Here is a 27,995-nt window from a genome sequence, read left to right as displayed (position 1 = left end):
ATAAATCTTTAAAAAAAAAGGAAGGAAATTAAAAAAAAACAAAACTAAAATTTAAAAATTTGAACATCGACTGGAAATGGCCACAGAAATTAAAAGTTTGGGTCTGAGGCTATCGCCCAATGGTAAACCCTCTGCCTAACATGCAATGCTGGTGTGTGATCCCATGAAGATGAGAACACAAACTACTCTAAACACAAGCTGTAAAACTGCTTTTTTTTTCCTTGCTGTAGTAGTCTGAGAAAAATACACTTTACTACAAATAATCAAGAAAGCTCAGCTGGGTCAAGGTGCCTGCCACCAAGCCTGATGACCTGAGTTCTATCCTAGGACTCAAACGGGAAAAGGAGAGAACGGACTTCCAAAGGTTGCATACACACTAAAACTCTTTTTAAAAGGCACATAAAAAGTAAGATACTGGGGTTGGGGATTTAGCTCAGTGGTAGAGCGCTTGCCTAGCAAGCACAAGGCCCTGGGTTTGGTCCCCAGCTCGAAAAAAAAAAAAAAAAAAAAAAAAAAAAAAAAGGAAGATTCTTTAATAGGTTAAGGATGTAGCTTAGTGGTAGAGTCAAGCATGTGTAGAGACTTGACTTCAATCCCCAGCACTACATACGAATAAAGAAAAGTTTAAACTAGATGTAGTCCCAAGTACCAAGAAGTCTAAGGAAAGAGGACAGCTTAGGCCACAGTATTTGGGGACCAGCCTGTGCAACATAACAAAACTAGTCTTTTGGAAGGAATGTCTCAATAAATACAATTTGGCTGAGCAAAATATTTTCTGAAACATTAAGTCTTTGGGGGTGGGGGTGTCACAAAACGTGAAGTTTGTTTCAAGTGGGAAAGTACGGGCTGCATTAACTGTAAGGTACATGCTGTGATCCAGATGGGATTTGGGTGTATACCCCAATGGTTCATGCACTGATACTTAATCTCCATGATGAAGTCAGGAATTCACTCTATGATGTCTAGAGGCGAGTACTTTAGAAACTAAGTAGGATTAAATAAGAGATGGGGCTTCCGTGATTGAACCCTAGTGGCATGGAAAAAGGTGTAGAAGCCAGGACAGACACATGGATGAACACACACACACACACACACACACACACACACACTTTTCTTAATGCATATATGCCTAAATTATTCTCTTGCAAATTTGCCATATTAAATATGGAACTAAGTTCAAGGCCATTCTCAGCTATATACTAAATTTAAGACCAACCTGGATGACATGACACACCGGAGGAGTAGAAACAGAAAAAGAGCAAGGGCACTCTCTCACTCTGCTTCATACATTTTTCTTTAAATCATACTTTTCTATAAACTACACTGCATTATATTTTCCTATGTAACCAGAAAGAAATGTGGACAATAAACAACTGTTAAATACCTTGACTAGCTGTCCATGTGCTTGGTTTTGGTAACAGGGCCTTATCACATAGCCCCAGCTAGTCCTGCAATGAGGAGCCTCCTACTTGTCTCCCTCCAGGGTAGCAATGCTGGGACCACAGGCACACGCACCACCGTTCCACTTGTTAAATACTCTTCAAAGTAACATGAATATCCTGTCTCTAAAGCGCACATGATTTTGGAAAAATATGGTAACCAGATACCAGCTTTTCTGAGTTTATAAAGACTTGTATAATGTAAACAAAACAAGTAAGAAACATGTTCTGAACCAAAAATGAAAACTGTAACTTTTCCCCAAGTGATCAAAGTAGTCAGTTTGAGGCAATACCATTAGAAAAAGTGGCCAATGAATTTTTACATTTTAAACACAAAGCAGGGCCAGCAAGATGGGTCGGTGAATAAGGGGCCTTCTGCCAAGTCTGATGACCTAAGTTCCAGTACTGGAACCTACATGGTAGAAAGAAAACAGACTCCTACAGGTTGTCTTCTGAACTCCTCACATACATCAAATCAGTGAGTAAGTGTAAATAGTAAAATTACAGCAAATCCTTACCAAAAGTCATATTATTATCAAAACTAATAGCTCAAACCAGCCTTAAAAGTCCACTTTGTTCATGCACACAAATGGGATAGTGCTAATTACACTAAAAGGGAGATGAGTTTTAAGCTGTGATGGTAACTGTATCTTCTGCCTAAATACAGGAGTAGCCCCTAGTGGCCTGGAAAGGAACAATGTTTTAATTTAGTAAATTGATAATAAATTCACTTACAAGACACTATCCCCTTTACACAGTGAAAACAGTACTAACACTAGCTGGTTTTTGTAAATGACATAATTTTGAGATCAATAAAATTCCTATGAAACAGAAACCTGTTTATTCCTAAAATATTGTTTCTAATAAAATCCCTTCAAAGGTCCTATTTTTTTTTTTTCCAAGACACGATTTCTCTGAGTAGCCTAGGATGTCCTAGACCTATCTCTGTAGACAAGGCTGGCCTCAAAATTAGTTATCTGCCTGTGTGTTTATTAATCTTGAGTGCTGGGATTAAAGATATGTGCCATCACCACCAGGCCAAAGGACTTTTATATAAAAATAAATTTTAAAATTAAAACTAATTTTACTTATTATTTTCTTAGTAACACAATTTAAACAAGGGAATTTATTATGAAAGTTAAAATACTTCATTGTTCTAACAGTCAACAACCTAACAGGATATTTTCAAAAAGCCAGTATTTGACAAAACTACCTGTAAAGAGCTTAGAAATTGTTCACACACCGTATTGGTTCTGCTAATGGAGAATAAAAAGAAATAACTGAAAAACTGTTTTTGCTGAGACAAGGTCTCCCTATGCTGCTTCAAATTTACGATGACCCTCCCTCCTCTCTCTGCCCCTTCAATCCTAGGATTGCAAGTCCACACCAACCACCATGACCATGGAGGAAAACAGTTTTAATGTATTGTTAATGTCTTTACTGAAAAACAAAACCTACTTATGATAGGTAGTCTTGACTACATCTGGAATTAAGTAAAAACCAAAGCGGCTGGCATATCTAAGGGGTTTCTCTTAATCTGATTATTTGAGGTGAGAAGACCCATCCTCACTCTGGGCCATGCCTTCTCGTGGCAGTCAACATAAAAGACATGGAAGAGAGAAGCTTTTGCTTTTTGCCTGCTCACCTTCACTCTCACTGGCCAGTTCGTCTGTCCTGCCACTGCAGTACTAAACCCTGCTTCACAAGCATCAGAGCCTACTTCTTCTTGATCCCAACACATACTGAAGACCAGCTGAGACGTTCAGCCTCGTGGACTGAAACACTACTGGAATATGGGATTCCCACTGGAAGATAGCCATTGTTGACTAGCTAGACCTCAGCCTGTAAGCCACTCTAACAAATCTGCGTTATGTACATATAGATTTATTCTACCAGTTCTGTTTCCCTAGAAAATGAAGATAAACAGTGTGCTAAACACACAGAGTACCAAGCTTTCCACTCAGGAGATGGGAAACGTTGCCTTTCCACATCCACATTCTGCTCCTTCCGTCTGAAGCACTTCCACTCTCTCCCTGCAGTCTAACTAAGTTGCCTTCAGATCTTAACTAAAATCAACAGTGAAAGCCCCGTGCTACTGTGGTTCACGCTGCTATGCAGCCTCTTGTCTTCTCTTACTTGTATGTTACTGGACTACTGAAGATGGCTCCATTATCTTCCATGTTATGATAAAGGTAAAATGGACTGTGTAAGCCATCTGGTCTAGAGTAATGTCAGACACATTATTAGTATTAGCTCCACCAAGTCTATCAAATCATAAAGTGTGCTTCTGTGTCCTGTTTTTTGGTTCTGTTTTGTTTTAGATAAAGAAGCACCTTAGCAGGGTATGGTGGTGGACTCACCCATCAATCCCAGCTCCTGAGAAAAGGTCACCCTCAGCTACTCAGTAAGTTTGAAACCAGACTGGATTACTTAAGATTTTTAACTCAAAAAGAAATACGTGGGTTGTTTGTTTGTTTGTTTGTTTGTTTCTTTTCAGTACTGACCATCTAACCTGTGGCTTCACACACATCAGATGAGCAGGCACTTACCACAGAACTACATCCAACCCCCACCCCAGTCAAACTCTTTGATACTTCTTTCAAGAAGGGACGGTTAGTTCCCTCTCTGGGTAGAATTAGATTTGTTCCTAACCCACAGAGTAAGGGGAATACTGGAGAAAGCTGCCATCAGTGTAAGGACAACCAGAGAAACCCATGCAACAAGAGCCAGCTTCCCACTGGTGGTGACGTGTGAGACATCTTAGAATAGATGCTGCAATCCCAGACAAGCCTTCAGATGACTGGCGCTCCAGCTAGCAGTGTAACAGCAAAACAGCCAAGCTAAGTTGCTCTCACATCTCTGACACTCTGAATAATTACTGTTGGTTGTTTTAACAGGCAGATACATTTGGGGCAATTGGATAGTCAAAAATGAACATAGCACATTATATTTAATGTGCTCAAGGGGAAAAGAATGTTGGTGAAGTAAACCAAAGACACCAGCAGCCGGGTGCGACGACCCAACAACAAAAGTGAACAGCGTAACCCAAACAAGCAAAGGACTTGGAAACCTCCCCAAGAAAGCAGGCAAATAGTCCACATCACTGGTCATTAGGGAAAAGAACATCACAACACACTGAGACTCTCTGCCATGAGCCGCGGTTACTTTTTTTTTTTTTTTTAATTATAAGCGTAATAAAAGAATTCATGAAGAAATTAAAATCTTTGTGTGCGGACAGCTGAAGGGGTAGTGATTTAAACAAGAAATGTCCTCCAGAGAATCGTGTATTTGAACACCTGGTCCCCAGCTCATGGTGCTATTGTTTGGGGGAGAGGGGGTCATGCAGCCCTGCTGGAGAAAGTCATGATGTTCATACCCTTACCCTACTTGCACTTTTTCTTCTCATGCTGGTGGCTGAGAATGTGACTGCTCAGCTCTCTGACCCTGCCACCTGCAGCCAGACCTCCCTGCCACGGCAGACTCTTATCTCCCTGGGACTAGAAGTTAGAAGAAACTGTCTTCCATAAGCCTTCTGGTCATGGTGCCCTAATTGCAGTCACACAACAGTAATTAAGACAGCGTGTTAATTTCCTTTCTATTCTGGTAAAGCAGTCTGCCCCAAAGCAATCTGGAGAGGAAAGGGTTTATTCTGGCTTACAGTTCCTTTTAGTTTTCGGTTACTATGATAAACACCATGACCAGGCAACTTCTAGATGGAAGGATTTACTTGTGCTTACATTTCCAGAGCGATAAGAGACCGTCATGGCATAACAAGGAAGCAGAAGGCATGGTTACATGAGAACTCACATCTTGAACCACAAACACAGAGAGAGCTGGAAGAAGGCAGTCTCTAAACTCTTGTACATACTTCCTTCTAGTAACATACTTCCTTCAACAAGGCTGTACCAATTCTCCAAACAGCACCACCACCTGGGGCTCAAACACCCAATCTATGAGGCACATTCTCATTCACTGCACCCCACACTGCGAATGTAAAAAGGTGTAACCACTATGGAGGTTCTTCAAATACAGAATTACCATGATGTAACATCTCACATCTGGACACAAGCCCAATAAACTAAAGGTACTTAGAGGTTCTTCAAATACAGAATTACCATGACATAACATAAACAATAAACTAAAGGTTTAGAGGCACCTGTGGCTGGGTATATGGATGCACTGAGAGACAGACAGGAGAAGAAGAAACTCAAGGTCGTTCTCAGCTACTTAGTGAGTTCAAGCAGGACTGAGCTAGAAGAGACACTATCTCAGGAGAAAGAGAAAAAAGAATACTCAAAAGGTGACGGCAACTCAAGTGGTCCACAGATAGAGGGCTGGACAGAGTGTAGTATATCAACAACTTACAATGAAATGCTCAGCTTAAATGTAAGACCCTTGCAGGGTCAGCAAGATGCTCAGTGGGTAAAGGTGACTGCCACCAAGCCTAACAACCCAAACTCAACCCCTGGGACTGACAGGGTAAAAAGAGAACCAACTCCTCCAGGTGTCCTCTTACCTCCACGTGTTTGCCATGCTATGAGCAGGCACCTACATACACACAAAATAAATAAAATGTAGTTTAAAAAATCTGAAATGATACCTGGAATAGTCTAATTCATAGAGACAGGAAGAAAAAAAAGTGGTTGCTGGGGCAATAAGGAGTTAATGTTTAATAGAGTCAAGTTTGGGTCTGGGAAGATAAAGGGATCTGGAGATGCCTAGGTGGTGACCCATGGCTTTAATCCCAGCACTCAGGAAGCAGAGGTAGACGTCCCTCTGAGTTGAGGCCAGCCTGGTCTACAGAGTGAGTTGCCAGATAGCCAGGGCTACACAGAGAAACCCTGTCTTGAAAAACAAAACAAAATAAAACAAAAGAGTTCAGAAAAAAATGGTAGTGATTGCCATACAACTAAAATTACTCAACACCATTGATCTGTACACTTAAAAGTTGTTAAAAATGCATTTTATGTGATCTGTACAGAATTTTACCACAACAAAAATATGACATTTGTATTCAGCAAGTCAATTAAACTGACAGTTTCTTTCTCTACAGCAACAATAGGACCCAGGAGATAGTAAAACATTCAGCTAAAGACAAAACTAAATATACTTCTAGGTCAGTCAACTAAGTCCACTACAATTTTGAGAGTCTCTCATCCCCATCAAAATATAAACTCGCTGGATATGGTGGTGCACTCCTGTAACCCTGGCACTCTGGAGACAACGGAGAGAAAATTACCTAAGCGTGGGAACTCAAGAGCAGTCTGGGCAATATAGCAAGAAGCCTTCTTAAAACATTTGCACAGGGCTGGAGAGACTCAAGTGATTAAGACCACTTGGTGCTCTTGCAGCAGACTGGACTTCAGTCCTCATTATCTGACTTCGATTGAGTCTCACTGTGTAGCCCAGGCTGGCCTCAAACTCACAAAGCTCCACCTGCCTCTGCCTCCCAAGTACTAGGATTAAAGGTGTGCACATTAATGCCCAGCTTCCTATGATGAAGTCTTAACTGGGCATGTTATACCTAAATCACCAGGGAGAAGTATTTTTCATCAAGAGTACACCTGTTTTTTCAATTCTTTTTAAAAAGTGTTTTCTAGGTGACTTTGATACATTCTAATTAAAGAAGGAAAGAAAGCAGAGAAGGAATATAAAACAAAAGAGCAACAACTGGGAGTCTGGGCTGTTCTTATAGGTTTTCTATACTCTTCAGTCACTGAGATTCGCTAACACCCATCAACCCATGCTAGAGTCACTCAGCGGCTCCCAGTTCTCCTTCTACAGCTTTATATTTCTATGAATCACAGAACCTTGGCAGACACCACGATTCTGAGACCCTTTACTCACTCCTGTAACCTCAATACTCGGGCTGAAGCACGAGGACCGCTTGAGTGTGAGGCTAGCTTGTCCTCTAAGGAGAGCTTGAGTCTCTAAGGAGGTAGAGTCTCACTGTGCGGCTCTGGCTCCTGAACTCAGCACATAAACCAGCCTGGCCTCGAACCCAGAGATTCACCTGCCTCTGCCTCTCAAGCCCAGCTTACATGTGAGTTCTAAAGAGACCTGGACTAGAGAGGATCCTATTTCAAAAAGGAAAAGCAAATGTTGGCCCTTTAAAAGAAATTTCATATCCACAAATCAAAGGGAGTATCTGTGGGGGTTTTGCTTGTTTTTGTCCCCTCAATCTCTCTGCCCTGAACTAACTTTTAGCTTACTTACTTACCTACAGGTAACCACATTTGGGGATAAATGAAAACAAATGACAACTATTCTTTGGATGCTGCCACCACCAGGCTTCATAGAATCACTTTAGGCTCCAGTTATAAATGTACCCACCCACTGTTGTGTCAGCGTCCCCAATACCACCTCCTGGTTTCATGACTAGCTCTACTATGGAGAGCTAGTGTAGGAAAACTGCTAATTGAAGTGGAAGTCTATCATTGTCCAGACAGCTTTCTGGGCTGGCGCAATATGGAGGACTCCCTTCACTGGCAGTGCTTCTCTGACCTTGTCAGGGGTTAAAAACCTCTACTTACAGATTATCAGGTTCAACTAACTTTCTTCTGATAAGAACCTGTTCAGCTAGCACTTGAGATTTCTAAAATGCTTCCTCATGCTTAATGAGGCATTTTGGTACCCTAAGCCTTCAGCCAATGGTCTTTGCCCATCCTGGTTGTTTCTACCACCCTCACCTTCCAAAATTGTATAAGGCTTGAATTACCCCAAGTACAGTTATCTGCCTCCCCGAAGCTGGTCCAGGTGTGTCTTCTTACTCACAGGGATTCTAAACACACCACCCACACCACCCACACCACCACCACCGCTTCTGTATTTCTTCTGGGGGTAGGACCATACACACTCTCTTCCTATTCTCTATCAAAAATTCAGACTCCCAGGAAGAATGCAGATGTCCACTATCAACCACTTTGTAGACTGTAATAGAGTGATTAATTCTTTTCAGACCTGAGAAAGGAGGGAAACTTCCAAAAACCCAAGTTCCCAGAGAGCCCCAAGTGCCAACCTTGCAAGCAGCTTTTTCTAAGGTTGTTTGTCTATGTGACTCTTATTTTTGGTCCAACTGAGGTCTTCCTGGTTTTAGTGATCTTTATTTTCTGCCCAAAAAGAATTAACAAGCACAGTGATAGAATGCTTGCTTAGTGTACATGAGGTCCTGAGTTCAATCCCCAGCACCACCACAAAACAAAATGCAAAACTTATCACTATCGACATTTTAAACTACAATTTCCTTTACTGAGATTTTCATAATATCTATTAATGGTCGTACAACTTACAAACTACAAATGTACTAGATACAATATGAAATTATAACAAAGCAGGAAATCTTTAATAATTTAATCTTCACTTATTAGGAGAGACATCATTTGATACAATTTAGTAAATATCTACATCAAAAAAGTAAAGGTTACTGATTGTACTTTTTTTTTTTTCTTTTTTCTTTTTTTCGGAGCTGGGGACCAAACCCAGGGCCTTGCGCTCGCTAGGCAAGTGCTCTACCACTGAGCTAAATCCCCAACCCCCTGATTGTACTTCTTAAAGAATAAAAAAGTGTGCCTTATTTCCAGATTTCTACTTCTTGCCAGTTGACGTGTACATTATAAACTACAGACTAACATTGTGGGAGTGCTAGTCCTTTATAAATCATCACCTAAGAACGAGACAGAAAGCCCACGCTTCCTTCTTGAAGAAAATTAAAATCATGACATTTTCAAGGAATGGAAATTAAACTTATGACATTTTTAAGGAATAGAATATTACCTTGCAGTCTTCCTCTACATTGTTTTTAATAGTTACTAATGCCTTACTTGGACTAAGTATGTTCTATTTGAAGAGTCACAAGATTCTTCATTTGAATAAAAAGATCTGAGGGGACTGTGGAAGATGACCTAGCAGTTAACAGCACTTGACGGCCTGAGTTCAGTTCCCAGCACTTGGATGGGTGGCTTACAATTGCTTGTAAGTCCAGTTCCAGGGGATCCGATACATTCTCCAGACCTCTAAGGGCACACACAGCATATACACAGGCAGGCAGGCAGGCACACGCACAGATGAATCTAAAAGGGGAGCAGAGCTGAGCTACAAGATCTGAGTGCAAAGTTTATAATCCCAGCACTTGGGAAAGTGAGGAAGAAAGATCCCCACAAATTCCAGGCCAACCTGAGTTACAGTTACTTTCAGCCCAGCCTAAGCTACAGGGTGAGAAGAGAGCTGGACCTGGGAGATGGAAGCTGGACCATCAGAACTTCAAGGTCACTTTTGGCTACATAGCAAGTTCAAAATCAAAGCCAGCCTGGTTTCCATGAGACTCTGTCTCAATAATAATAATGATGATGATGATGATGATGATGATAATAATGATGATGATGATGATGTAACAACAATAACCAGCAAGCAGGCAGCTTTGGTTATTCTATCAAATCAAGTGGCTGACTCCCAGTACGTCAGTCACTGAGCTGTATTCTGAAATGACTGCTGAAATGTTCAGTGCTTTGTAATCACTTCTGTTACTGTTCTCTGCTCCTTAATAAACTGCACTCAGCAGAACAGAGGACGCAGCCTTCAAGAAATATGCAACCTAAGGGGAAACAGAAAAAATAAAAAAATGTAAAGTATTAATGCTAGTGTGAGGATGGTAAGTGTGGAGGGGTTCTAAGATGACTATGTTGGCTCAAGCCTGTGACCCCAACAGTTCTGAACCTGAAACAGAACAAAGAGAATGCAGGCTCAAGTACAAGGCCAGCCTGACGACATTAAGAGGCTGTCTCAAAACAGGTCAATGAACTCTTTCTCCTTCACTTAAGAACTCTAGTTTAGAAGGTTCAGAATTAACGAAATGAATAAAACATTTATCCAGAAATTAAACTTACTCTTTGTGCTAAGGGGCTTGCTTCAGTTTTTGTTTACATTCTCTCTCTGATGTACTGAAATGCACTTTACTAGAGAAAGGGTAGCAAACGCCTGTGGGGTTTTTCCCAAGTTTGGAGACAAAGCAAGATCTCTCTGCTCTTCCTACCTTCAGAGCTGAGGACCAAACCCAAGGCTTAGCAAGTTCTACTATTGAACTAAACCCCTAACCCCAAAATACCTGAATTTTATTTTTGAAAAATCCAAGAAAATGTTTTCATTCTTCTGTTAACTCTATCCCTTTAAATTCAGTAATTAGAAATAAATACAAATGGCCAGGCAGTGGTAGCACATGCCTTTAATCCCAGCACTCAAGAGGCAGGTGACCCTCTAAATTCAAGGTCAGCCTGGTCTATAAAGAGGAGTTCCATGACAGCCAGGGCTACCTAGAGAACCCTGTCTCAATTTAGCTGTGCAATTTAGCTCATCTAGATCCTGACCATCATGTTATGCTACATATTGCAAAAGTACAATAAAACAGTGAGATCCTGGTACACAGTTAAACAGGCAAATCAACATAACAAGAACAGAAAGACCAGAAATAGACTCAAAGCACAAAGAATGTTGTACAGGTTGTGCATGCTTACTCCAAAACAAATGTTCCTAAATTCGAAATGACTCAATATCCCAAATGCTTCTTTAAAAAAAAAAAAAAACAAGGGGTTGGGGATTTGGCTCAGTGGTAGAGTGCTTGCCTAGGAGGCGCAAGGCCTGGGTTAGGTCCCCAGCTCCGAAAAAAAATTAAAAAAAAAAAATTAAAAAAATTAAAAAAAAAAACAAAACAAAACAAAACAAAAAACAAGTTTTAGATTTGGGACCATCTCAGACTTCAGAATTTTAAGTTAGGGGTACTCAACCTGCAGAATCTACAGACTCTATGCAGAGTCTAAAAGCTCCCAAATCTGAAACACTTCTAATAACGCCAGGTATGTTGTGGGATAAGGATGTTCACTGTATTCACAAAATGGCAGATAAAAAGTATTCGACAGTGGTAGTATCATTGTCTAAACTGATAGTTCACATTTTTCACTGTAGCACTGTATATACAACCTAGTAAATAATGAAATTCACCCATACAATGAGATGACACAAATCCCTTAAAAAGGAGGTGTTACTTAGGAAATAGTTCAGTTGGTAAAAGCAGATTGGGGGGGGGTGTCAGTGGCTAGTCAGCCCAACCTAACAGACAAGCCTCAGGTCCCAATGAGACCTGTTTCCTGAAGACCACCACCAAGGCTGACTTCAAGCTCCACACATAAAAGGAGTCAATTGAGAGGCTGAGGTAGAGTATCATCACAGGTTTGAGGTCAGATTAGGATACAGTGAGAGATCCTGTCTCAGAAAAGAAAAAGCAAGAAAGTGTTTGCTGCCACAGGCCTGGCAACTTGAGTCAACAGTTAGCTTTAGCTGTCAATTCAGCACACCCTACTGAGGAACTGCTTCCCTGGGATTGGCCTGTAGGCATGTCCGTGAGGCATTTTCTTGATTACTAATTGATGAAACAGGTTCCAGCCCACTGTGGGTGGTACCATCCCTAGGCAGGTGGGTCGGTACTGTATAAGAAGGGAGCTGAATGAAATTAGGAAGCAAGCCAGTAAGTAAACAGCATCCCTCCATGGTCTCTGTTCCAGTTCCTGTCTCAAGTTCTGCCCTGGCTTCCCTGATAATGGCAGAAGCCTCTAAGGCAAACATCCTTTCCCTCCCCAAGTTGTCTTTGGTTAGTGTTTCATCACAACAGAAAGAAAACTAGAACACCACATAAAGGAAGAAGACAGCGAACTCCACACTCACTGACAAACGCATCACGCACACACGAATAATAAACTGCTGATGTGGAAGAATCAGCCAATACAAATGAAGGGCAGTGTGTAAGAGACAAATTGAAAACCAGTGTATATGCTCCCGATAGTGTAAAGTGGGAGGGGAAGGGACACAACACAAGTGAGATCTCTCTGCAGGAAGGCACTTGCTACGAAGCCTGATAATCTGTGTTTGAGCTCTGGAATCCTCTTAGACGGGGAGAACCCACCCCCTCAAGTTATTAAGACTCTGACCTCCACCATGGAACACACATACCGGCACATTTATATATTTACTTACACAACAAGTAAATAAATAGAAAAGTCCTGTGCTCCTTTCAGCAGCACCTATACTAAAACTGGAACAATACAGAGAAGACTAGCATGGCCCCTGCACAAGGATGACATGCAAATTCGTGAAGCGGTCCCTATTTTTAAGGATTGAAAGAACTGAAGGGGTTTGCAACCCCATAAGAACAACAATGCCAACCAACCAGAGCTTCCAGGGACTAAGCCACTACCCAAAGACTATACATGGACTGACCCTGGGCTCCAACTGCATATGTAGCAGAGAATAGTCTTGTTGGGCACCAGTGAAAGGGAAGCCCTTGGTCCTGCCAAAGTTGGACCCCTAATGCAGGGAATGTGTGTGTGTGTGTGTGGGGGGGGGTGATGGTAAAAAGGGGGGGTGGGGTGGGGAAACACCCATATGGGGGAGGGGGAAGGATGTGGGGGCTTATGGACAGGAAACCAGAAAAGGGAATAACATTTGAAATGTAAATAAAGAAATATATCTAATAAAATTTTTTTTTAAAAAAAGAAAAAAGCTCCTACAAATAACTAATAGAACAGAGAAGGGTAGGTGCTACATATGCATAAAGAGGTGTGTGTGTGTGACTATAAATGAATAGATGTGTGGGTGTGAATATACTGTGCTGCCACAGTAACATGGCTGCAAGAACTCAGACACCAAGACCTGCCACACCTTCTGAGTTCAAATGGTTGAAATCACTAGCCTTTCAATAAATAAATCATTTACAGCTTAAAAGAAAAACCAAGCCCTTCAGCAGTAGGAATAAATGCCAAAGAATATTTTAAGAGCTATGATAAAGAAGAGCCAAGCAGCCATTACACCCCACAGACAAGCCAAAACTGAGAAGCCAGCTGGAAGAAAAGTACACCAGACAGATGCACAGAGCAAAGACACCAGAACCCTGCAACACACAATGGAAAGGCCAGCGCGCAGACTTGGTTTCTCATAGCATGTCAGCTCCAGGGGCTCCACCATGCTCCGCTGTGGTGATCCCGCCCTCTACGTGCCATGACTCACCAGCACCTCTGAACTGAGCTCCACTAGCTCTCCGTTCCTTTTCTAGCAGAGCTACTTGAGAGAAGTATTTTTAGGATCATTTTAAAATATGCTTTGTCCCTTTAGGGAGGGAGTGAGGAGGGAGGAAGGGTCTCCTATAGCCAAGGATGGCCTTGCATTCACTACATATCTAAGGATAACCTTAAACTCTTGATCATCCTGCCTCTACCTCAAAAGTGTGGTACCCAATTCCTTCTAAGAGAGGAATAAGTGATTCCCCTAAGTGCTGAACAAAGACATCCAATCAGAAAGTTGGGGTGTGTGTGCGCATGCGCTTATGTATACATTCAGAAACATGGAAATTAAGCCAAAGCATAGAATACCTAAATATGATACCATATGTTAATATCTCAAAATCATCTTGGTTTTAACATTTTTCAGACTTTTTAAAAATGCATTTGGAGCTATCTGAAGTGCTTCAACCAAAAAACCAAAACCAAACAAACATAAAACAATAGAAAAGAAACAGGAAAAGCAGAATTATATACAACTCAGGTAGAACACTTGCCTGGTATGTGAGAGGCCCTCGATTCGATCCCAGTGCTACATGCCCACAAATAAAATTAACTGTAATTTGTTAAAAGTTTTAAGTACTGGGGGGTTGGGGATTTAGCTCAGTGGTAGAGCGCTTGCCTAGCAAACGCAAGGCCCTGGGTTCAGTCCCCAGCTCCGAAAAAAAGAAAAAGGAAAAAAAAAGTTTTAAGTACTAGCAACTACTGTCTTCTGAGTACTTATGTACCACGCGCTCCAGGAATTTTACACATAACAATGATTTATTTCTTACAACTCTGTCAGGTAGGTACTCCCAACACTATCATTTTATTGATGAGGGGAAAAAAAACACATAGAGAAAAATAAGGGTGGTTTGGGAGGTGGAACACCCTTATAGAAGGGGAGGGAGATGGGATAGGGGACTTAGGGACAGAAAACCAGGAAAGGGAATAACATTTGAAATGTAAATTAAAAATATCCAATAAAAAAATCATTGGAAAGTAATCAAAAAAGAAAAATTGCCTACAAACAAATGACTTCTAAGGTGTCTAGTTCTAAATCTGTTTATACTTAATCAAGCTACCAAAATCATTAATTTGAGGATCTTAAACTCACCTGGTCTAACACAAAGCCTGTGCTATTAACAGCACGTTTTACAAATGGCACAGCCAGGTGTGGTGGCGCATGCCTTTAAGACTGACACTTGGGAGGCGGTAAAGGCATGTCTCTGAGTTTGAGACTAGCCTGAGCTATATAGCAAGCTCCAGGCCAGCCAGAACAACACAGTGAGACTCTGTCTTAAAAAACAAACAAACAAACACTTACAGCTTTATGGTATAACTGCAAGGATCCACCAAGACAACCCAAAGCCTCAGGAGCACAAGTATGAACTGGACAGAGTGCTGCACTCAAGAGGCATAGGAGGTGGCTTAGGAGTTCAAGGCCAGCTCTGGGTGAACAGTGAGGCCTGGGAAGATCTTAAGTCAACCGAGAGCTTGCTAAGCAAGCAGAGAGATATGAGTTCTGACTCCAGCATCCATATAAAATGTCAGACCAGGTAACACATACCAGCAATCAAGCACCAGAAAGGCAGAAACAGAAAGATTTCTGGGATTTGCTGTCCTGCAAGTCTAGTCAACTCCAGGTTTAGTAAGAAACTTTGTCTCAAAAAATAATGAGGAGTGGGGGTTTGGCCCAATGCTACAACACTTGCCTAGAAAGCACACATATGCATGTGGGCATGGGAACACACACACACACACACACACACACACACACACACACACACACCAAAAACTAGATAAATGCATGCAAAAGCAGACAACAATGAAGAAAACTTAAAAAAAAAAAAATCTGTTTAAAGTTAGAAAAGCCACGTTGTTAAGCCTGTCGCTTGCCACCACTGGGGACTGAATGTGGCACTGCTAAGCAAGAGCTCTGCCATCAGTCCAAAGGCCTCAGTGCCCACGCTGCTTAGAAACTCACTCTAGTCCAGACAGGCCTTAAACTCTGGCTTCTTCTGCCTAAGCCTCCAGAGCTGAGGGGATTACAGGTCTCTACCACCTATTTTTATCCCAAACTATTTAAAAGAAACATTATCTCCTGATAGTAATTATATATGCTTGTTTTATTAAGTTATTTTAAGTCTAAAAACATGAGACTAAAATCATTAAACACAATTTCTACAAACTATCTAGTATCAAATTAACTAATCCATTTACCTTTAATAAATGGTATGCCACACACCCCCTTCTGTATTATGATAAAGGCTTTGGAACACAGAGAAAAATGTAGGATGGCTGCTGGGGGCTGGGAATGCAGCTCAGCTGACAGAGCACGTGCAGCTGCTAGGAGCTCTCCTGCACCGACCTCACAAAGCCAGGTGTGCTTGGACACTGCGAGGAGGAGGAGTTCAAGGCCACTCAGCAATACACTGAGTTCTAGGCTGGCCTGGGCTACCGGAAAGTCTGTCTAAAGAGGGGATGTGGGGTGGGGAGTCAAGCCAATGGCCGGAAACAATCTCTAAGTGAAACATCCCTGTGTAAAACCAGAGGATGTACACCTCCCAGAGTTTCTCTTATGGGTCTGCCTTTTGTTACAATGATAAAGAGTAAGAAGAGGGACTTCCTTCCTCCAGTCCTCTGCATCCAGTTACAGGCTGTCAGCTCTCCAGGCATCAGTCTGCCTGTCTGTAAATCAACTTTATCAAAATCACAATTCTTAAGGTTTCTTCCACTTCTAAATCATTACACCTCTAAGAACCCAAATCACAATTTTTTTTCTTAAAAACAACCAATAACCTTCATATATATACTTGCTCATAGGAAAAAGAAAAACAAACCAGAGGGAAATGTGGAGAAATCCAGAGATGTAAAACAATGATCCAAATGACAAGCTCTCTAACTCTAATCAAAGCGTTTAAGAAAGCATGTTAGGGCTGGTAAGACAGCTCAGTAGGTGAAGGTGCTTGCTACCAAGTCTCACAACCTGCTTCAGTGCCTGGGATCAAAGAGCAGTAGTCCTCTGACCTACACACAGGAATCGTGCAGCATATGCTAACCCCAACATAAACAAATCAGCATAAGAATAATAAATGTTGGCTGACTACTGGTATCCCAAATTTTAAAAAGGCGTGGTGCCACACACCTTTAATCCTAGAACTCAGGAGGCAAAAGCAGGTGAATCTGTAGGTTTGAGGACAGAGTTTGGTTTACAGAGGGGAGCTCCAGCATAGCTGGAACTACAAAGAGAACCCTGTTGGGGGAATTGGGGGACGGGGGTTGGGGGTAGGGGACAATAAGTTTGAAAAAAAACAATTTGAAAGTTGCTACAAAAGGTGGCAAAGACCTCCCCAACTTGCAAAGGCATCCTGATATGCTCACAGTGGTAGGCTGACAGCAGCCAAAGACATTTTTGGTTAGTGGTTCTCAGCAACAGAAGACTGCATATCCAGAGACATCCAGCAATATCTAGACACATTTCAAATGCCACAATTGTAAGCAGAGTGCTACTGACATTTAGTAGAGAAAAGGAGGCTATACATCCTATATATCACTTCAGTCTCCATTACAATCTATCCTTTAGCTCAAGATATTATAGATGGTGAAAGACTCTTAACAGCTACAGTCATCACAGTGACAGTCCCGGAAACTTAAAAACTGAGACCAAGATATTAACATTATATGGCCTGTCCTATTCATCAGAGCAGAAAGTTAAAAATTAGTTAAGTGTAATATGGACTGAATTAGAAAGGAGAATAAAACGAGCAAACAGAACCCAAAACAGGAAACAAAATAAATACATACATACATACATACATACATACATACATACATACTGGTGAGCGTTTAGCAGCCCTCCACTTCCTGTTCCTGGACAGGCCTTGCTGCATTCCTGTCCTTGAGTTCTTTCTCTATCTGGCCAGTGAGCTCTCTATGGACTGCTTAAGCCCACTCTGTTTCTATACCTGAGTCCTGCCGACACACACCACCAGCAACTGCTCAAGTACACGGAGTACGGAAGAAACAAGTGCAAGCAAATCGGCAAAGAATTCGAGAACATTTACTAATTGAAAAACCAATCGTGAAGACATCAACGCGAATAAATTTATACTATAAAGTCATAAGAAGAGAAAAAGCAAGTGTTGTGGAAAGCAGAGAAATGATCAAAATGTCCTAAACTTGAAAGACAATGAACTCCAAAACTGGTATGTGTAAAGGTTCCTTCTTACGACAAACTCTTCCCACACCGACCGTTATCAAACCTTTACAATTTAAGACAAAGAACTTGAAAAAATAAAAATGAAAAGATGGGACAAAATTCCAAGTGAGTGGTAGTGCACTGCCTAGCATGCATGAGGCACTGGGTTCACTTCCAGAACCAAGTGAATTCCACACACTGCCAAAAGGAACAAGAACGACGCAGGGGATGTTGGCTCATGCCTACAGTCCCAGGACAGAAGCAGGAGGATTGCTCCAAGTTCACCACCAGCCTGGGCTACTCAGTGAGACCTTGTCTCAAGAAACAAAACAAAAACAAAAACAAGGCAACCAACCAAACAAAGCCAAACTACGCTAAAGTAAACTGAGTGTGTGACCTCCTGAGACTCGCTCGGAGCTGAAAACACCTTGGCAACCACAGCCCTCACTAAGATGACACTTCTTTCGAACACAGTTAACAATTTCAAGAAAAGCCTTGAAATAATTAGGTCAAAGAACTTATAAAAGCATTAGAACTTTTCTAAATAACAAGGCTAATTATAGAACATAATAAAAACTTTAATGAAACAGATGATAAAGATAGACTTTTGTGAAGTTTTTCTTGAAGACTTAAAAGGCAAGCATGGTTGCTTGCTCTGAAAGCCAAGGTAGGAGGGTTGGCTGGAGTTCAAGGCCACCCTGGACTACATAATGAGTTCCAGGCCAGTGAGGGCTACAAGGTAGGACTGTCTCAAATATAGGTGGTAAAATACAGTTAAGCTAAAAATAGGCCAATCGGGGGAGAGCATAGTAAGAAAATAAAGGCAGATTTAAACTTTTTTAAACCCACCAACAACTACAAAGAACACTCAGGTTTGTTCAAAGCACCTCCACTGACTATAAATTATGTACTATAATATGACAGATATCATAGAATCCCAGGCAAATGGCTGAGGTGCCTGTTTAACACATCAAAGCAGACCTGGCCTCTAGGTTCTCCCAGCACCCCAGTCCCTACCTGTTAGAGGGTTTCTACCCTGAACTTTCCATCCCAGGAGCTGGGCTACTACTCTTCCCCCAGAGGCTCTCCCCTATATAATACAGATTTTGAATACCCACCCTTTTTGTACCTTTGCCCTTTGGGCTGCTGCACTTGGTCCCCCTTTCCCCACATGGCCCAGCTCAGGGTAATGTCCACTCTGGACTCTCGCCTCTGCCTCTGGCTGTGCTCTCCCACATACCTATAATAAACCTCCTTCACTATATCTAGAAGCAGTCATGGCCTCTCCTTTTTATTTCTTTTTTTTTTTTCATTCAACTATCTGTACAACGAAAGTACATACATACATACAAAAATGTCAGAATGCAAACCATTTATTTGTATGCTAACTAAAACACTAGAGGAACAAAAGTGGTTTCTGTTGTGTGCCCACAAACTGGGCTGGAGAGGTTAAGAGGACCATCCAGAAGACTTAGTTCAATACCCTGATGGCTCACACCTGTCTGCTACTCCAGTGCCCTCTTTTTTTTTTTTTTTTTTTTTTTTTTTTTTTTTTCTTTTTTTGTGGGGACCCTTTGGCAAGCACTCTACCACTGAGCCAAATCCCCAACCCCTCCAGTGCCCTCTTTTGGCCACTGTGGGCACTGCACATATGTGGTACAGACATACATGCAGCAAAATACCCATACACATAAAACTAATTAAATCTTTTTTAAAAGATTCAAATAAACCTTAAAACTTTTTTTAATGGGGTCTCTCTATATAGCTCTGGCTGTCCTGGAACTCCCTATGTAGACCAAGCAGGCCTCTGCCTCCCTGGTATTGAGATTAAAGATGTTGCCACCAGGCCCAACTATTTACTACTATATAAGCTCTCCTCCATGGTACATTTGTTTTCTGCATTGAGGTGTCTTTGCACAGTAAATGCAATCTTTAAATCAATCAAGGAGCTACTATAACAAAAAGCTTCAGGCATCAGCCTTTTTACAAATAAAGAACACACGGAGGACACTAGCAATATATTGTTAGTTTTCATAGAATATTTTCTTAGTAATTACCTGGAATTACACAATACTAAGTGACAATCTTGGGTTTTAACTCAGTATATCTTTTCAGTTTGCTATAATTAACACAAACAAAGTGCAGATTATGAAAATATGTGTATGCACTATTTATTAAGAGTGATACCTCTCGGGGTTGGGGATTTAGCTCAGTGGTAGAGCGCTTGCCTAGCAAGCGCAAGGCCCTGGGTTCGGTCCCCAGCTCCAAAAAAAAGAAAAGGAAAGGAAAAAAAAAAAAAAGAGTGATACCTCTGACTTGTCCACATCAATTCAAAGATTTCTGAGCCAGTCCTCTCCTAGACAGCAAACCAGAGAATACAAATGGCCTGAGCCTGCTGAGCGGGCTCTGTGCTCATCAAAACCCAGCACTGGCAGCGCTCACTGTGGAAAGCCAGAGCGTCACCACTCACTCAGCACACTTACAGAAGCACCATGAATGACAGCCCAGTGTAGTTACTGCTTCTTCAAGGAATCCAGACTAAATCTGAGATACTATTCTATTGAGTGTGTACTCATCCATGCTTTTATGTGATTGGATGTTTGACTGAAAGCAGTGTTCTAATTTGTATGGTAGTCTCAGAGTATGCATATAACCCCAAAAGGCAGTGGTTGCTAAAAAGGAATTGTTGCACAAAATATCTTACTTTTGCACACAAAAGTTTTTAACATTTAAAAATTAAAACAATGTAAAGATTGGTGGTTGGGGCTAGAGAGATGACAAAATAGGTGGCCAAGAACAGGTGCTGCTCTGAAGAACACCTGAGTTTGGCTTCCACCTGACGGCCTGTGTTACCTGTAGCTCCAACTCCAAGGGGTCCAAAGCCCCTGACCTCTACAGACACCTGTACTACCATGCACATTCATATGCAACACACAATTAAAAACGATAGACATAAATCTTCTCGCTGGGCATGGTGGCACCTTCCTCTAACTCCAACACTCAGAGACAGGGACAAGAGGATCCTCTCAGGTGGAGGCCAGGCCAGGGCAGGATAACTTCTGAAATGAAGCTGCTCACTAACAACTTGAGCCATTAACATGTCAACTAGTAAGTCTCGTCCATCCTTCTATGGAGAGAGGAAATGCTCTGGGCTGTCGGGATGGCTCCACGGCTGAAAGTTCTTGCAGCACAGGCCTGATAGGCTATCTAGAAATAAAAAGGTTCCTATAAATTACACATAATAATTCCATCTAGTAATAAACTAGATGGAATACCTTAGGCAGATATTATAAATTCTAATGCAAGATCATTGGAGTACTTCAATTATATATTCAAATGTTATAAGATGATACCCCTCTCCACCTATTTACATTTATGTTCAAGAAAAAATGACCTTCAGTATCTGGATATTCTGTTATCAAGGAAAAAATAACTACCTACGGTCTTCTTATATTTGCTCTGGTTTTCTTTTGTGTGTGTGTGTGTGTATGCGCGTGGAGGTCAGAGATTGACATGAGGGTGCCTTTTTCAATCTTCTTCCACCTTATTTTCTGAGACAGTGTCTTTCAATGAACTAGAAGCTTACCGTTCCAGTCAGTGAGATTCAACTATACTAGCCATTTCCCCAGCCCTCCCCTACTTTTACTTGTATCAAGTAAACTTGTTACTTTCATTTTAAAATCTTTTAAACTATTATAGAAATATATAAAAGGAAGAATATGTATGTGATTTAAATGAACACTGTAGCCACCCAAGAACACCTACCCAGTTCAGGTTCTAATAAGGAATGCAAAGTGTGGTGGTCTGAATGAGAATGGCCCCTATGCACTCATATATTTGAATCTTTGGTCCCAGTTGGTGAAACTGGGAAGGATTAGAAGAGGTGTGGTCTTCTTTAAGAAGGTATGTCACTGGAAGCAACTAGAGCCATTTCCAATGTCTCTCTCTGCGTGATGGTTGTGGATGGCGATGTGAGCTCTCAGCTGTCTCTTCTGCTCAGTCGTTCTGAACCATTTACCCAATATGGTCTACTGCTAATGGAGGGTCTGAATAGTGAGTATTTCACACTCCTCTACACTCATAGCTTTCAATGAACCACCTAAGTGCTGGATTACAGGCACATTCTACTGTGGTCAGCAAAACATATATGTAGATGTAGAGATAGAAATAAGAAAAATTTTTTCTGGCCTACATGGCCGGCCTGCTAGTGATATAGAGTGAGGATTTATCTAAAAATAACAGAAGTTTGATTCTAATAACAATTAGTGACCACTACCAGACATGACAGCACCTACAATTTAGAAGTGGAGGTACACTATAGAGTTCAAGACCAGCCTACAAGTCCCATGTGTGGTGCACATCTATAATCTCAGTATTTGGGAAATGAAGGCAGGGAAACTGGGAACTCGAAGCTCTCTTCAGTTACCGTTTCAGACCACCCTGGGCTACAAGACTCGATCTTAAATAAATAATACCAGCCTGAGCTACACAGAAACTGTTTCAATGAACAAAGAACCGTAAGTGGTGGCTTTATCAGATCACAGTATCTTTCTGGAATATCACTTCACTTGGCAGTATCCACAACTTACTCGGTAAAGACTTAAAAATGCACTACAGACACAGGAGAGAAAAATTCCAATTATTTCAAATAGTGAGTTTAAAGAAAGATTTTATTGGGGTTGGGGATTTAGCCCAGTGGTAGGGCGCTTGCCTAGCAAGCGAAAGGCCCTGGGTTCGGTCCCCAGCTCCGAAAAAAAAAAGAAAAAAAAAAAGAAAGAAAGAAAAAGAAAGAACTTCATGATTTGTGGTTAATTTTTTTTTTTTTTTTTTTGTTCTTTTTCAGAGCTGGGGACCGAACCCAGGGCCTTGCCTTCCTGGCAAGCGCTCCACTGAGCAATCCCAACCCCTGTCAATTAATTTTTAATATAATTTTCAAAAAAAAAAAAAAGATAGAAAAGCAACCCGGACTTGAAATTCGTTTTAACTGTTGAAAAGTAAGCTGGATGCCAATGGCAGATGAAGCAGTTAGGCGTGGCACACACCTCTAAGACTACCAGAAGGTCAAGGCCAGCCAAGGACACACAACAATACTCTGTCTCAAAACCAACAACAAAAAGACAAGTATACATTCAACACTACATTACTAGCACAAAACATCGGCTCACCAGTAAAGCATCAACTAAAAAACTAGCAAAACATACAGCACCTCATTCCTTCGTACCTAAAAAAAGGTCTATTTCATTCCTTCTAATTACATTTCTGGCAAAGCAAATTATTGTCACTGCTTACTCATATTAACAATGAAAAATTGTCATTCTTGGCTAAAGAAAAAATCATGAACTCTGATAAACTTTCTAAGATACATAAAATATGTAACTTACATTAAAATCTATATGTAGAGCCAATAAGACAATTCAACGAGCAAAAGCAACGGCTATGCAAGCCTGGAGACATGAGTTCAACTCCAGGAACCCATGACAAAAGAGAGAGCTCCCCAAAACTGTTCCCTGATCTCCATGCACACCTGCACTACTCAAACACATGTGCTCACACATACACTGCCCCCACAAATGTAAATATATATATACACAATAATAATAAAATTTAAAATATAAATCTACACATAAACTCACTCAAGAACCTATCACACTTTTAAGATGTATTTTTATTTAGTGTGTGTGTGTGTTTGCGCAGGTCTGTGTTAGAAGACACTGGAGAAAGTCAGAAGGCATCAGATGCCCTGGAGCTGGAATTAACAAGCACTCATGAGACACCAAGAATGGGTTTTAGTAACCAAACTCAGGTCCTCTACAAGAGCAGCAAGTTCTCAACTACTCAGTCAACTCCCCAGTTCCACACCACACCTTTTAGTAATGAACGTATATGCTAGCTAATAATTCAATACACTTTTTCCCCGTTTTTGAGACAGGGCCTTGCTACACAGGCCTTGTTGGTCAGTTACTCACTACATACCCCTAGGCTAATCTCAAATACACACAGTAATCCATCTGCCTCAGCTTTCCCAGGCTGGGATTACAGGATGCAGCCGGAAAAGGATAGTGATTTATGTGCTAGCTCCATGAGGTAGACTATTTTTCACAATCCTGGCAAGTGTGTACTTCCTATGTAGACCAGGCTGGCCTCAAACTCAGAGAGCATTTTGAAAACAGTACAGGAGGCTAAAGGCAGGGCTTTAGATGTGGCAGGCACCCACTGACCATGGAGCCACCTCCCCTGCCCACTAGTTTGTCTCCTTAGGAACAAGCAAAAATGTCTTCACATGACTAGCCCCAGCCTCCCCAGGAAAGCCAGGTCATCCTTTGTGGGTTACTACTGCTAGAAGCGTGGTGGATTTTGAATTGAATGGATATATTAACTAAATTCAAAAGTTCCTCCTTGTGCTAGATACCTTGGCTCAGTGGGACAGTACCTGACTAGCTTATATGAGGCCCTCAGTTTAATCCCTTGGACCACCCAGCCCCTCAAAGTAAAAAGGATTTATTTCTTTCAGTATTTATTAATCCATTTTATACCAGTCCTTGGCTGCCATATTCACATTCTATCCATCATCTTTTAACTTTCAACTTTGTCAATAAAATTGTTATTATCCCAGTTACCCAGGTTGAAAACCTTCATGTTACCTTTAACACATCCTCATTTTATATAAGAATAAGACTGGTGAAAACAGGTAAGACCAGGTTGGCCCTGAACTCAAAGAGATCCTTCTGTCTCTGGCTCCCAGGTACTGATATTAAAGTTGTGTAAAGTATACTTGGCCCAAACTGAACTCATATATGCAAGAGTACTCTTAACTAGTGTTCTTCCTCAGAGCCTGGGTTCAGTCACCAGCAGCCACACAGCACCTCACAACCTTCAAGTTACAGGAAGAGACCTGATGCCCTCCTTCTTGCCTCTGTGGGTCAGGTAGGCATATGGTACACAGACGTACAGGCAGCAAAACACACATACACATAAAATTAAATTAAATGCACATACATATTAAATTAAAAAAGGAAGGGGTTGGGGATTTAGCTCAGTGGTAGAGCATTTGCCTAGCAAGCGCAAGGCCCTGCGTTCGGTCCCCAGCTCCGAAAAAAAGAAAAAAAAAAAAGGAAAAACAACCCAAACCCAGGCCCTCTGGTTATTCAGAAGTCCAGATGCAGAACCTGGACACCCAAGCTACAAGTCCTGGAATCATCTCTTTGCATGCTATCGTCACTTCCTCCCCTTTCCCATGACTAGTCTACACTTCTCCTCCTTCCCATTCCCCAAGCTACGTGCAGTGGGACAGTTTCTCCTTCACTTTGCTCCTGTATGTATTATCACTGAAGCTAGCTTGCTACCTCCCGTCCAGTCTACTAGCCGGTCCTGTCTACGGATAGCACATCTCCATCACCAGCCTCTCAGGTCTTGGATGGCTTCTGGTATTCTGCTCCTAGAACAATGCTCTTATAATATAATATTCATTCATTCTCATTCATTCTCATTCATTCTCTCTTCTCTTCTTCCTCTTCCTCTTCTTCCTCCTCCTCCTCCTCCTTCTTCTTCTTCTCTCTCTCTCTCTCTCTCTCTCTCTCTCTCTCTCTCTCTCTCTCTCTCTCTCTCTCCCCTGGCTGCTGGGGCTTGAACTCAGGCCTCAGACAGGCTGTGTACATTGTCACTACTTTACAGTGCTGTATTCTTAATTTTCCTCATTGCACCCTTTCTAGTACTCTATTTCTGACCGCCAATTACATTATTTGTTCATTTTTATTAGCTTGTGTATATTAATAAAGACATATAAATTAATTAATATGTGCTCAAAGTTTGTCTTTTTTTAAGAGTTTAGGCACTTGCCCCCAAGCCTGATGAAGAGTTTAATACCTGGGATCCACATGGTAGGAAAGAAATGATTCCCAAGTTGACTCCTGACCTCTACATACATGGGTGTGTGTGCGCACACACAGACATACATATGAAAAATAAATATAATTTTAAATAGTTTAGAAACAGCTTTTCTGAAGAATATGAGGCCGAGTAAGTCCCAAATTACATGGAGCACGTATGCATATATGTATACACCAATGGGGCTCAAAGAAAAACTCATGTTCATATCCACATGGAAGCCCTAACCATGCCCACCCATCTAGAGCTCCGCCAGCCATCTCAGAATCCTGTGTCCTACTCTGATAGGCAGAACAGGGTGGTTTGGCAAAGCCCTTCATTTTTAGTTTGGAGAAAATACTCTGTTGAAAGTAAAGAGATACTGAAAAGGGTTTCACTGTTCACCATTCTGACACTGCTCACCGCCTGATTAATAAAACACATACCGAATATGCCACAATCTCTTAAAGATTCAGTTCCTATTTCCCAATTCCTCGGGGCACGACTCGTTCCCGTCGTTAACAACCGGTTTATCCTCCCACCACCTGAACCTGAGCTCATACCTGCCTTCATCCTTCCCTTCCTGGGGATACCATCCACTGTTCCACATTCGCCCTGTCCTGTCCCAGGACAGCAAGACAGTCAAGCCTGGGTCCCTAAGACCCCTATTCCTTCTCGCCGCCGCCGCCGCCGCCCCCAGACACTGCCAGCCAGGCTGGAGAGCCTAGCCGGGCGGGGGGAGGGGTGTGCCTCGCCTCCCGTGACTGGCCCAGATGGCAGCCGATTCCGCCCCCACTCTCGGGCACCCCTCCAGCCCTCGCCCCCCGAAGGCTGCCCGTCCGCCTCGCACCTCGTCCCGACCCCACCCCACCCCTGGCCTCCCTCACGCCCTCAGGCGGCTTAGGACACACTCACCGTGCTGGGTGAAGACGTTGAAGCCGGCATCTGCGGTACGCCCCACCGGGTCCCGCCTGCGGCCCGAGGGCCTGGCTGCGCTGCTGCCCCGGATCCCGCGCGGCTGTGGCTGCTGGAGCCCCGGAGCCTCCCCGACGCGGCCCACCTGCTGCCCCATCCCGCCGCTCGCGTACTCCCGCGCCCCCGCCGACCCCTGCTCACATTCCTCCTCTGCTCCGGCCTCGGAGCTCCCGGCACCGCTCCCGCCTCTCCGGCCCAAACCCAGGCCCTCTGGGCTGGAGTTGCCGGCGGCTCCTCACGCAGACTCCTCAGAGCCGCTGCCGCGCGCCGTGCTGCCTCCCAGCGACTCACAGACTACCCTTCTCCCTCCCCCTCCGGCGGCTCCTCGCCCCAGCCGCCGCCGCCATCTTTAAACCACCGAGCACAGGGCGAGCGTGGGACAGAGCGTCTCCCGCCCCCCTCTCGCCCAGGCACCTCCGCTACTCGGTGGGCGGAGCTCCGCGTGGCCCCGCCCCGCCCCGCGCCCCGCTGGGTGGAAGTCGAGGCCCACCGTTCCACCGAAGCTTTCGAGGGCCCTCCAAGGCTTCACCGCCACCTTTATCTACATTCGGCTCCACATACTGCCTCACTTGGAGGGGTGTGGGCGCCCAGCCTTTCTTGTCCCACCCCCACCTGTCAAGTCAGAGGAGGTTCTGAACCCACCACGTGCGCAGCTCAGCAGCAGGCAGCTGAGGCTCGTGAATCCCTGTGCTTAGCTGCCATTCAACTGAGAAGCCCTTCACACACACTCAGCATCAGGTCTAGGGTGAAGTTTGAAATAGTACAAAATTCACGGGGAGATGGTAAAGTGCGGGGTTAACTTAATTTGGTGAATTATTTCTTGATGTGCACTTTGCAGACTTCTTGGCAAAGCCGTTGTAGCCCAATTCCTCATACTACCTTAGATTTCTCTTGAACTCTTCCAACATCTCCCTAACCGCATGTGTTTCTGTTTACTTTAAAACGCCTAACAGTAAAGCTAATCTTCCCACAGACGTGCCGTGCAGGATGTCAGGCACTCCTTTGTTGACCAGGAAAACGTAATCACTTTGACCTGAGTCAGAACTTACTCATCTTTACCTTCTAGTATCTAAATAGAGAAACGGGCAGAAGAGAAGTTTTTTTTATAGGCGTGCACCCTGTGTGCAGTTGTCTCCCCATCCCAACCCACTACGAGTTCTATTAACTTAATGTTTAGCCAGTTTTTTCAATTCTCAAAGACTCGATGACGCTTATTTCTCGCTATTCCTTTTTCTTCCTTGTTTGTTTTGTTCTTTAAAAGGATCAGTTACTAGACTTGGCACTTGAACTTTTGCTTTCGAATGAGGACTGGAGCCATTGCTTAAATAGAGGGAAACAGCCCTAAGGAAGAGAAGAGTTAGCAAAAATCGATGTAGTTCCCTTTACGTGTGTTTTGTAGAACCGTGTAAGATCACAAGCGTGTGTTGGTGAGATTCGAAC

The 27,995-nt window shown here is 42.6% G+C and overlaps 1 protein-coding gene and 1 non-coding gene across 8 annotated transcripts in view; one reads left to right on the top strand and one right to left on the bottom strand.

Annotated features, from left to right (window-relative positions):
- Nucleotides 1–26,955, bottom strand: part of Abl2 (ABL proto-oncogene 2, non-receptor tyrosine kinase) — an 80,229-nt gene extending 53,274 nt beyond the window's left edge. For 5 of the 7 annotated variants that reach the window (XM_032914937.1, XM_032914942.1, XM_032914938.1 and 2 more), the window contains exon 1: nucleotides 26,496–26,955. In XM_032914937.1, coding sequence (XP_032770828.1) covers nucleotides 26,496–26,652 — 157 coding nt within the window. In that variant the 5' untranslated portion in view covers nucleotides 26,653–26,955. The remainder of the gene's footprint in view (nucleotides 1–26,495) is intronic. The other 2 variants (XM_032914943.1, XM_032914944.1) reach the window with 1 other exon arrangement.
- Nucleotides 12,487–12,593, top strand: LOC116911876. Its single transcript, XR_004389390.1, has one exon. It is a non-coding gene; the product is annotated as a U6 spliceosomal RNA (small nuclear RNA).
- Nucleotides 26,956–27,995: the final 1,040 nt, after the last annotated feature.

Source organism: Rattus rattus, chromosome 10, assembly GCF_011064425.1.
Source record: "Rattus rattus isolate New Zealand chromosome 10, Rrattus_CSIRO_v1, whole genome shotgun sequence".
NCBI lineage: Eukaryota > Metazoa > Chordata > Mammalia > Rodentia > Muridae > Rattus > Rattus rattus.
Note: the sequence above shows the minus strand (reverse complement) of the source record. Positions and strands in the feature narration are given on the sequence as shown.